General features: G+C 60.0%; 1 protein-coding gene across 2 annotated transcripts in view; it reads right to left on the bottom strand.

Moving 5' to 3' along the window:
* Nucleotides 1-11,924, bottom strand: part of NFATC1 (nuclear factor of activated T-cells, cytoplasmic, calcineurin-dependent 1) — a 115,648-nt gene that overhangs the window by 91,386 nt on the left and 12,338 nt on the right. For both annotated transcript variants that reach the window (XM_012657820.1, XM_012657821.1), the window contains exon 2: nucleotides 7,364-8,468. In XM_012657820.1, coding sequence (XP_012513274.1) covers nucleotides 7,364-8,468 — 1,105 coding nt within the window. The remainder of the gene's footprint in view (nucleotides 1-7,363; nucleotides 8,469-11,924) is intronic.

Here is an 11,924-nt window from a genome sequence, read left to right on the forward strand (position 1 = left end):
GGAGCCTGTCCCCAGGAAGGCCGGTCCCCAGCCCTAGGACTGCGCATCCCCCCTCGAGGGAGCCTCCAAAACCTCAACAACTCCTCGGACAGAGACCGGTGTGAGGTGGCTCTTCTGTCTGAACGGTTTGGGCAAAATCCTTTCGATTCCGAACGTTCCACGTGAGCCCATCGCTCAGAACACGAAAAGGCTCCCCCGACTCCTCCACCCGGGAGAGGCAGCTGCAGCCCCCGCGCGTGGCAGGACTGACGTGGCCCGAGGGGCCAGTGACGTCGAGCCTGAGGACACAAGACTGTGCGGTGACCGGACGCTTTCCAGGTCCGCGGCCAGAGGCCTCCCGACCGCTGGGCTGTTCAGGGCTTTTTCTCCCCAATTTAGAAGGAGGCCAAAGAAGGCTGTCAGCGCGTTTCCCAGCCACCTAGCAGGCCCTGGGCCTCCGGGCCGGCGGGGGCCGCGCCCAGGACCACCCAGCGCCTCGGCCAGAGCCCAGCCGCAGCCTGCAGGTGCCGCAGACCCGGCCCTGGGAAGGTCCCTCCCACGCCAGAGGTCAGGCTTCCTGGAGGGCAGCCCAGAGTCCGGCTGGGAGGGCAGGGGACGCCCAGCACGAGCTGTGCTGCTCGGACACCGGCAGGGTTGCCGGGCTACGGGAGCCACGTCGTGCCGTGTTCCCAACCATTCAGCGTCCAGCGCCCCCTGCCCTGCCCGTGGGACCTCACAGACCACGTGGTTTTAATCCAAGGTCCAATGACAAGGCCTTTCGCCAAACCTTCCGCGCTGGGCTTTTGTTTCTGTAACAATCTGGAAAGGCCCCGGGGCCCCCCCCCGGACCAGCGTCCTCCCATAGAGGGACTGGCCTCCCAAACCCGCCACCTGAGCAGCGGCTACGCAGCTCCAGAGCACGCGGGGAGGGGGCAGAGGGGAGGGCGCCCCACCCAGGTGGAGGCAGAGACACGGAGACATCAGGAAAAGCAGCAGACAGGCCCGCGCTGGGTGGTGACCGTACTGAGTGAGGACTCAGCCTGCTCTCGCCACCCACCGTCCTGTGTCTCGGGCCTGGCCCCGCGTGACGCCGGGCAGGTGCCAGCAGCCGATCCTCGCCCGCTGCCCCCAGACCCACGGCGGCGGCCCTGGAGGGGACCCCAGCCCTCGACCTGTCCCTGGTGCCTGCGCTGGACAAGTCGGGAGGGAACGGGGGCTTCCCAGGCCCCAAACACCCTCTCAGACGTCCCCAGAGCCACAGCCAACCTGTCCCCACAGACGTGAAGCTCTGGCAGTGGACGTTCAGGCTGCACCTGCCCAGGGTTGCCCACGAAGCGAGAACAGGACACTTAACGCCCCACCAGGTGAGGCGGGGTGGCCACGAACAGGTCAGGAGCCTGAGGCCACGACCGGCTCGCTCTCTGCCGACAGAGACGCTGAAGTGGTCGCCGGTCGGATCGGAGCTCACCCCCGACCTGTGTCTGGACACAGACCACGGACAGACCCGGACGGTCGTCTCCGAAAGGCAAGCGTGAGGCCGTCGTCGGAGGTTCAGGACGAGACACTCCGGGCTGCTCCCCAGACACCTGCAGGTGCTTCGGACCAAGGACGCGTTTTTCCCGAGGACCAGAGACACCCGAGGCCTGGAGCACGTCCTGGACGTCGCCAAGCAGAGAGCGCTCAGATCCCGACCCTCGCGCCACGGAGCATCCTCTGCGGGGGGCTCGAGGCCGCGTTAGACCTCAGCCCGGAGTCCTCCCCGACCACGCCGTGCGCGTCCTGCGCGGGACTCCGGAGGCTTCACAGCTTTTCACGCTTTTCTTTTGCATCCAGAAGTCTCCATGTGCCTCAGTTTCCTCACGCACGAAGTGCAGCTGGGCCACACACGCCGCCCCCAGGCAACGCGCCCACAGCCGGGGGAGGGGCTTTCTGGCATCGGCTCCAGGTGGGAGCCAGGGTGGGAGCCAGCATCGTCACAGGCCTCGCCGCCCCGCGGGTGGCCCGGTCCCTGGGGACACGTCAGCCACCGTCCTGGTGCAGAAATGTTCCTGGGAGCAAGTTGGTGTCTCTGTGTGGCCCAGGTCTGTGCCAGGGGTCGTCCTAGCAACCGGGGGACAGTCTCGTTCCGGAAGCAGCAGCCTTGCACGGGGAGGGGCCGGCCACCAGCCTGGGAACACCGTGACGCCAGCCTTTGCCCGGCAACGTGCACCTGACCGTGGCCAGGCATGTGACCGCAGCCAGGCACGGAAACGGCGTCAGGACCACGTCCCCCACGAGTGTCACTGCTTCCAACGTGCGGGTCGTGGCCTGGAGGCCCAGGACAAGTGACCCGACCGCGCCTGGGCTGCGTCCCTGGGCGGGGGCCGTCCAGCATCCTCATCTGCAGAGCGTCGCCGGACACGGACGGGGCCGGTGGACTCCTCCGGCGGCACAGAAAGGCCCTGCCTGTCCCAACGGTGCCCGTAACCACCCGACTCTGCAGAGCCAGGGAAGGGCGGCAGGACGCCGGTGCCGCGAGACTCTAACCACCCACTCGCCGCACGCGGGTCCTGAGCAGGTGGCGCCAGGTCACGGTGGACCAAGAGGAACGTCCGTCCTCGGTCACAGGAGCCCCGTGTGCCCTCGTCCCTTCAGAGCTCTTTCTGGACCATCCAGCGCACGGGGGTTACCTGCGGGTGCTCCTGGCGCAGCCGGACGAAGCCGCCACAGTCGCGAACGTTAATGCGCCTGGAGACAGGCTGCGCTCGCTCCAGACACGCGGACCTGCCGGGCTCGCAGCCGGTTGAGAACCTCTCCCAGGCGCTAACTTTGCGCACGGCTCCCGGTCGAGAGCGAAGGGAGGTCGCGAGGACCTGCCTGGACGCGCAGGGCCCGGGGGGCGAGTGAGGAAGCCTGTGGAGCCCCGAACCGCAGGAGGAGACGCCAGAGCCGGAACAACGCCGTCTCTGGGGCCGGGCGCCCTCGCGGGAGAGAACAGGGCTCACTGCAGATGGGTGTGACAGTCTGTCCCCCAGGCCACGCCCGGCGCTCGGCGCTCTCTCTGCGCACCGCGGGGCAATGCCACGTCCTCGACTCCTAGGCTAAGCATCTCCCAGGAGGCCACAGCGGTGGGAGTGCGCTGGGAGATCCCACGGCCACGGCTCTCCGTGTCCTGCTGTGCCACAGGCCCTGGGCTCGCGGTTTGGAATCACACGGCCGTCACCGGTGTCCCCGAGGGCCACCAGAGCCTAGGGAAGCTGTTCCCTAAGACTCAAAGGTCCGGACGGTCTGGCTCGGTCACCAGAGCCTGGAGAAGCCCCTCACCCCACGGCCTGGGGGCCACGAGAGCCTAAACCTTCATCGACCCCCTGCCCAGCGCCACGCCCGCGGAGACCCAGGTCCCAGGAGCAAAACCGCCGTCCACATTCCGAGGAAATTACCTAATGAGGCTGGGAGGGGTTTGTGTTCGGAGAAAGACAAGACAGAGGTTTACTTGTTACTGGTCCACAGGCTTATTTAATCTCGTTCCAAATTAGGACAGACTCCGAAATGTCCCCATAATTTATACAACACAAGAGGGGTTTCATCTGACCTTTCGCAGCTAACACTTCTGCGTAGCATAAAAGTTACCGATATTCCTAAAATCTTCAATATCAAAGCCAAAAACCTAAAAGAAACAATGTCTGAAATACACTGACCTGAACACACAGCCATTTCGGATCATCCGAGCCAAGCTGGCTCTAAGTAAAAATTGTTCATTAAGCCTATTTTTCCCCTTGGATATTTTACTTCTTTTTAAGGACTTAAGCCAAAAAAGCAATGTTTCACGTGTAGGAATTTAACTCAATAAATGCGCCGTAAATGTTACAAAGAGACTCATGTTAAAATGCTTCTGCCTTTCCACAACTAGTTTCTTTTCACCACTAAATTCCTCCCACTGCTTTGCCCCTTTAAAGGCAAATTCAGGCCAGGTGAGGTGGCTCGCACCTGCGGTCCCAGCGCTCTGGGAGACTGAGGCGGGAGGGTCATGAGCCCAGGAGTCCGAGGCTGCAGTGACCTGTGATGACACCACTGCCTCCAGCCTGGGTGACAGAGCGAGACCCTGTCTCTAAAAAATAAAATAAAATTTTTAAAAAATAAAGGCAAACTCAGAGATTATGCTGGCTACACACAGCTCACCACGTTAAAACCTCAAGAGTTTAACTTTCCATGAGCCTATTCTAGAAGGAAAAAAAGATGCCTGCACGGACAGCCCTGAGAGACCCGCATCGACCACAGCAGGTGCGGGATGAAGTCTGGTTGAACGATTGGGCGCGTGAAGGAAAGATCATTTAAACTTTAGTTTCTCTGGGTTAATACAAAATCTCTAAAAGCCACCGTCTGAAAACTACCATTTAGAGATAATCCCATGTAAATGGGCGTCTCCTACCTAATATTCGAGCCAGCGGCATTCAGGTCACATCGGAGGGAGCAGGGTGGGCAGGAAACCCCACTCCTCCCTGGAGAGGCTGCGCGGCCCTCGCTCGATGCTACAACAAACAGTTAAAATTCTGACGCTGTTACTGGGGGTGGTTCTAGCCAGACCTATGACTTCTGTGCCGGCTTCCCAAGCTGTGACGGCAGAAGCACCCTTCCGTTAAACTGGAAAATAGCTCTAAACTACGGAATTCTATCAGGTACCCTTGTAATAGTTTCAGAAGCACTTTAATTTCTTCAACTTCAGCAAGACTTTAGCACCATTCTCTGAAGCGTCTCCTTCACAGACGCGGGAGCCCCAGACGCCGCCAGGGCCCCGCAAGCCCTGTGCACCGTTCACGGGGAGGCTCCTTCCGGCGCTGGGACGGGATTAGAGAGTGCAGCGCCCCACAGGAAGGGCGGCCGGCTGCGCCGTGACAGGTTCTCCACCCCAAACTCTGGAGGTAACTGAAAACACGGCATTTCAGCTGCGCACTCGGAGGCCCCGCTGACGTCCGTGGGCGCCCGAGCCCCTCACGTGCACGGACTGAAAGGTGCTCGCGGGAAGGAAGTCTGGCCCCTCCGTCCCACAGGCAAAATAACCTAGCAGCGCGTTTCTGCCGTGGCTTCCAGCTGCCCCGGAGCACCCGTTAATGAGATCGCACGGAAACGTATCTCCAGGGACCAGGAAACATATTTTGATGTGGAACCAAAACAGTGGGAAAGGTTAACTGCAAACCGCTGGCGACAGTGCGGTGCGTTCCCGAGCCCTGTTTGTTTGCACAGCCCACAGGAATGTCAGGACACCACGGCTCGCCAGGGCTGCTCTGTCACCAAGAGATAAAGGCAGCAGAGCCATTGGCAGCAGAATTATTGCTGAAACTCCCAAGCACAGGAAAAACACGGCTGCCTGCTTCCAACTGCCGAATCAAAGGCAGGTCCGGCACGGGCAGAGAGGAAACACCAAACGTCCCCGAGGACACCACGGCCGCGCAGGCCAAGCAGGGACCCGCGACAGGCTCCATCTGAAAGCCACGCAGCACGCTGGCGCTGCAGGGCTGTGCCGTGTCCCCCAGACCCATACATGGGCCCTGGCCCCAGTGTGGCCGTCGGTTCGTTCCCAGCACAGAGGAGGTCAGAGCAGCCTGACGCACAGGACCAGCATCCGTGTAAAGGGACGTTCAGACAGACACGCACCGAGGACCGAGAGCATCAAGGGACACAGGCAGCAGCGAGAACAGACTCCCAGCCTCAGAGGGAGCCAGCCCCGCCCCCGACGGCCGGACCCTGGCCGTCCTTTCCTGCTGACAAAGCCGCCGTCGGCCGGCAGCCACGGCAGCCCAGGAAACAACACGCAGGGTTTCCCTGACGTGGCTCCACTTCTCAGGAAACTCTTCCCACTTCTAGCCACAGCTACGCCCGATGGCGTCACCCTGCCCTCGACCTCACATTTGAGCAGAGGGACAGTGACCTTTGCTGCCCATGAAAACGCAGACGACCATGGAACTGGGCAGGCGCGTGACAGTATGCTTCAGTCAGCTTTAAAATATTATTATTTAAATAAAAATCACAGTGACAGCACGGCACGCATAAACAGTTCTCAAATTTTCCAAATGCCAGCAGATGGACTTTTTAAATTCCTGTGTTTATGAATTAAATGCAGGTCCTGAGATCGATCTGTTTTGATGGTAACTCTGCCTTGCACACCTCACAGTGCCGAGAGCAGAAGCCGGGGCGGGCGGGGGACGCACCAGCGCGGGCCAGGAAGGGTCGGAGTCCTCCTGCCCCTCTGCGGCCTCACCGGCTGCTGCTCTAATGCTCCCGTCCCACTCCTTTGCCACGAGCTCCTGCGGCTTCAGCCGGGCTCGTTCACAGCCTGGAGCTGAGCCGCCACGGGCAGCTCTGACCCTGGACCCCGGCCACGGCTTCGGCCGCAGCCGTGGGAGGCGGAGAGGGGCACAGCGCAACAGTTTCTGCCACGCGTGGCCTCGCCGATTGGCTCTCATCTCAGGGGCACACGCGCCCTGCCACCCAACCTGGCCTCCACGACGGCCTGTGATGCACGGGGACGGGAGAAACAGAACCCAGCGATCGCCAGGACTGGGCTGCCCGCAGAGGGCTATGAACGCTGATGTCACAGGCCATAAAGACCCTGGGCAAAAAGCACCCTGCCAGGGTGTGCAAGGTCCGCCTGCTGGGCAAATTGTTTATTAAATGTGAAAACACCAGGCAGGCTAGGTGGACCTGGCGAGGGCCAGCGGCCCCTGCACCGTCTGAGAGACCAGCAGCCACGGCCCAGCGAGCAGGAGCTCGCCTGAGCCCTCCCCGCCAGGCTGCCAGCCAGCGCTGCGTCTCCCGGGAGGAGGCGGCCGTGTTGTTCTCGAAACGCAGCAAGCTGGCTGCCCTGGGGGGTTGTAGAGCCAGGTCCCATCTGCACCCGACGCGGTGATGGCGATTAAGACGCGAAAGGCAGCGCGGAGCCAGGTCTGCGCTACTGAGAGGGTGGCTGTGTGCCTGTCTGTGAACCCGCCGTGGGCAGAACGGGCCCCAGAAGCCACGTGCTGGAGCCCCAAGCCCAGGGGCTGTGAGTGGGGCCTGACGGGAAACAGGGACTGTGCAGAGATCAGGGTAGAATGAGGCCGTCAGGGCGGCCGCCACCCAGCAGGACCGGCGTCGGCACAGAAGGGGAACCTGGAGAGAGACGGGAGCCACGTGGGGAGAAGGTCGCATGAGGACGAAGGCAGAGACCGAGACCTTCTGTGGGCCAAGAACACCAAGGATTCACCACAAACCACCGGGACCTCAGGGCGTGGCCTGGGACAGACCCTTGCACCCAGCACCAGGAGGACCCCGCAGACACCCCGTCCTGGCGTTCAGCCTCCAGAGCCAGGAGGGAGTCCCCGCCCGGTGTCTGAGCCCGCACGCCGCCACCCCGCCGCGCCCGGCTCACCTCATGTAGGATGTGGGCGTCAGGGACTTGGGCTTCGCCCACTGGTACGGGTGCTGCGGCACGGACAGGTACTGGTCGCAGAAGGCACCCTTGCGGATGTGCTGGAAGGTGGAGAAGTCCTCGGGCGGGAAGTCGGACGCGGGCGGGGTGGTGCCCAGGTCCTCCCCGGCCGGCTCCACCTTGAGGGCCACCGAGGGCGAGTGCTCCAGGCCGGTCTTGCGGGCCTTGACGGGGACACCGTCGCCCAGGTCCAGGCTGCTGTCGGTGGTCAGGGCGTTGATGGCCGCCACGATGGCCGAGCTGGTGTACTGCGTGGTGCTGCCCAGCCACGTGTCGTCCGTCACGCTGACCCGGGGGGAGCCGTGCGGGGACGGCGTGGGCGAGTGGTGGGGCGAGTAGGGGGCCTGCCGGCCGTTGAGGCTGTACTTCCTCTTGTTGCAGGGGGACGCGGGCCGGGAGGTGCGGGTGCCCAGCCAGCTCTCCTCCGTGACGCTCGCGCGGGGTGAGGTGGACGGGGAGTGTCTCGGGGAGCCCAGCAGGGTGCAGGCCCCCAGCCCGCGGGGAAAGCCCTCCTCGGGGTCCGTGGTCTTGGGGGACACACAGGGAGACTGCCAGGGAGATGTCTGGGGGGAGGTGTACGGGTACGAGTAGTTGGACTCGTAGGAGGAGGCCTCGGAGTTGCAGCTGCGGGAGGACAGGCTGCTGGCCGGGCTGAGGCACGCGGGGTCGCGGTAGGCCTCCAGGCCGGGCAGGCTCAGCGTGGCCGTGGATGGGGACCGCTTGGCGCCGGGGATAACGTCCTCCACCTCCACGTCGTGGAAAAACTGGCTGCTGTTGTGGTGCAGGCCCAGGTACGAGGTGATCTCGATGCGGGGGCTCTCCAGGGCCGGGGCCCCATCAGGCCTGATGCTGCCGGCAGAGAGGAAGTACCCCGCGGACGCGCTGTCCATGGCTGCCCCATAGCCCGCGGAGTGACTCGCTGCTGGCATGGCCGAGAGGCCCGCGGTGGCGGTCTGCAGGTCATGACACGGGGCTGGCAGCGAGGGGTGTGCTGTGGGGAGCGGCAGGGCAGAGCCGATGCTGGTGGGTGCATAGCTGTAGTGCTCTGGAAGGAGAAAGGAGACGGCATGAGGACATGGCGTCCGGAAGCACAGACCCACGTGGTGGAGCCCTGGGACCAGGGGCATGGCCACCCGCCAGCCCTCACCCAGCGGCTGCCGGCCTCCGCCCCAGGGAGAGGTGTCTGCAGTGTCCTGAGATCATGTGGCCCAACAACTCAGAGTGCCAGCCCCGTCCTACCTGGCCGGCAAGGTCCCCAGGGCCCCTCCAACACTTCCCGCTACCGCGATGTCCTCCCCCAGACAGCTGCACGGCGGGTCCCCTCCCTGTTTTCTGCTCTTACTCGAAAGTTGCCTTCCGCAACCCCACCAGCTTACTTTCAGTCCCCTAACCCAACCTTGGGGAAACCTCTCTGGTTTATTTTTCCTCCTTAACATGTATAGCAATCTAACATTGTATATTTTCATTCATTCATTCACCCATCATCTTTTTGATGAGTAGAAACCAAGTTCCACAAGGGCAGGAAATTTTGGCAGCCTTAGTCTAGTTTGGTTTACTGCTGTTCTCAGAATCTAGGACTGTGCCTGGCACATAACATGTGTTCGATTTGTTTAATGGATGGAAGGATGATGGATGGATGACTGATGGATGGATGATGGATGGATAAATGATGGATGGATGATGGATGGATGGATAATGGATGGATGATAGATGGTGGATGGTGGGTGGATGGTGGATGGTGGATGGATGCTGGATGGATGGATAGACAGATGATGGATGGTGGGTGGATGGATGGTGGATGGTGGATGATGGATAATGGATGGACGGATAATGAATGGATGGATGGATGGATGGATGGATGGTGGGTGGATGGTGGATAGATGATGGATGGAAGATGGATGGATGGTGGATGGACAGTAGATGGATAGATGATGGATGGATGGTGGATGATGGATGATGGATGGATGATAGATGGTGGATGGTGGGTGGATGGTGGATGGTGGATGGATGCTGGATGGATGGATGGATGGATGGTGGATGGATGGATTATGAATGGATGGATGATGGATGATGGATGGATGATGGATGGATGGATGGTGGATGGTGGATGATGGATAATGGATGGACGGATAATGAATGGATGGATGGATGGTGGGTGGATGGTGGACAGATGATGGATGGAAGATGGATGGATGGTGGATGGACAGTAGATGGATAGATGATGGATGGATGGTGGATGATGGATGGTGGATGGATGGATGGTGGATGGATGGATGATGGATGATGGATGGTAGATGGATGGTGGATGGATGGATAATGGATGGATAATGGATGAATGGATGATGGATGGATGGACGGTGAAGGGATGGATGGATGGTAGATGAATGGATGATGGATGGTGGATGGATGGATAATAGATGGATGGATAATGGATGAATGGATGGATGATGGATGGTGGATGGTGGATGGATAATGGATGGACGGATAATGGATGGATGGATGGATGATGGATAGATGTACGGTGGAGGGATCAATGATGGATGATGGAGGAAGGGAGGGATGTGTTTTAGGTATGGAGACCTAGATATGTAAGTAGATTCTCAGAGGCTAATCACTGCCAACATACTCCAATCACCACCTACAAAGAAAACCCCTCAAGGAGTGATGAAAACATAGATTCTGGGATCTCTCTCGTGGAGATGCTCATGGCCTAGGAATCCATCTCTGAGGACAAATGCACGGCGAGATTTAAGAAACATTATGTGTTAATTACACCTCAATAAAATATTTTAAAATTATTAGTATAGTTAGAAATTTTAACAAGAAAAACAGGCTTCTGGATTTCTGATTTGAAAAGACTTTTTATAACATCTTGGAACCTCATTATCATATGCCTGGAGACGAGTATTCCAAGGTCTCTGAATAATGGAAACAGCACATGGAAATCCTATCTCCCTCTCGGGTTCACGTCTGCTGGCCTGAGGATATTCTGCTCGAGGACAGAGCTGCCTTCTGCCGTGTCCTGGTTCAGACACCAACAAGGACGAACCCCCCGCAAAAATCAAGGGTCTCAAAGTACCAGTGCAAACGCCATCATATTTACCAAGAGGAACAGTTGTGGCACCCCAAATAGGGGAAACGCACTTCCGTTGTTACGTATTTGCAGAAGGAGCCACCCAACCGCCCTCTCTGATGATCCCATCTGTTAGAATCTTTGCTGTCAGAAGTTCACGCTTTCATCGCTGTTTGCGACTCCCCATGTGGCCTGTCCTCCGAGGGCGGGCTCAGGCCCCTGTCCAGGAGCCCACTGAGAAGACACCAGTGCCCCCGCCTCAGAGGGCCCGGGCTGCCCTCCAAAAATCCCAGACACGCTGGGGGAGGCAGAGCCTGACCAGGAGAAGGAAACGCAACGGAGGCAATCAGAAGCACTGTGGGAGTCGAGTCCTGCTCGGGACGCCTGGGGGCCACGAGGGGCCGCTCCAGCTCAGACGGAAAACCAGGCGGGTCCTGGCTGTGCCCAGGTCCCACCTCCCCAGTCATAGCGCCCCTGCAGAGGACAGGAGCAGTGCAGTGTCCCCTACAGGCCCTGGGGAGCACGGGTGTTGACACAGTTGAGGAGCCCTTGCTCTCCACACAGCTGCACGCTGCAACCAGGAGGCGGCCAGAGCCGGCGTCCTGACCCCAATGCCACACCCAGCCTGGCCTCCCGGTAAGAACGCAGGGGCAACCCTGGGTCTGCTCCAGCCCCAAGACATCAGCCCTGGGACTGACACACCCTTACCCACAGACACCCCCACGTCCCCCAAATTACATGCTCACTGGTCACATCACGAGAAAAGCTGTAATCTACTATTAAAAATTAATTGCAATCTTCTTAAACATCACCCTGGAAAGCTACTTCCTGGAGGAGAAGGTGAAGCCATGGAGGAAGGAGCCCGGCCGAAGCATTGTGGCGACCACTCACGAAGGCCTCTGCAGAGTCCCTGAGCCCGGGCTGCCACACTCGCCGGACAGCAGGTCCCAGGCGGCCCCTCTGCTCCCGGGCGCCCAGCGCCGGGTGTCCTGCACCAGGCCCGTCCCAGGGAAACCCCCGGGCCCCCCGGCACGCTCTGCCCCTGGGGGCGCGTCCAGTCCCTTGGTAGCAGGCAGGCCGGAGCCCATGGGACGGGCAAAGCTGAGTCTGTGCCGAGCCACTCGTTCTCTCCCTCTCTGCCCTGTGTTTCTATGAAAAATTGTATGAAAGCTACACCTTGCTAAACAACGTTTCTTTACGGCCACTGCCTGTGTCCATGCTATTACACGTGCGCCGCACAAACACGGGCATGTTCGCGTGCACACACGCATTCAGAGGTTCTCCCCCTACGCTTCCCAAATCAGAACTTTCACTTTTAAAAACCTGTGTTTCAAAACCCTGAAGGTGTCGACAGCATCTCTCCATCTTCGAGCAAGAAGTCAGATGTTAACTAATTTAATCAAAACGGAGGTGGGCAGGACGGAACGT

Source organism: Propithecus coquereli, unplaced genomic scaffold (genome assembly GCF_000956105.1).
Source record: "Propithecus coquereli isolate 6110/MARCELLA unplaced genomic scaffold, Pcoq_1.0 Scaffold560, whole genome shotgun sequence".
Taxonomy (NCBI): domain Eukaryota; kingdom Metazoa; phylum Chordata; class Mammalia; order Primates; family Indriidae; genus Propithecus; species Propithecus coquereli.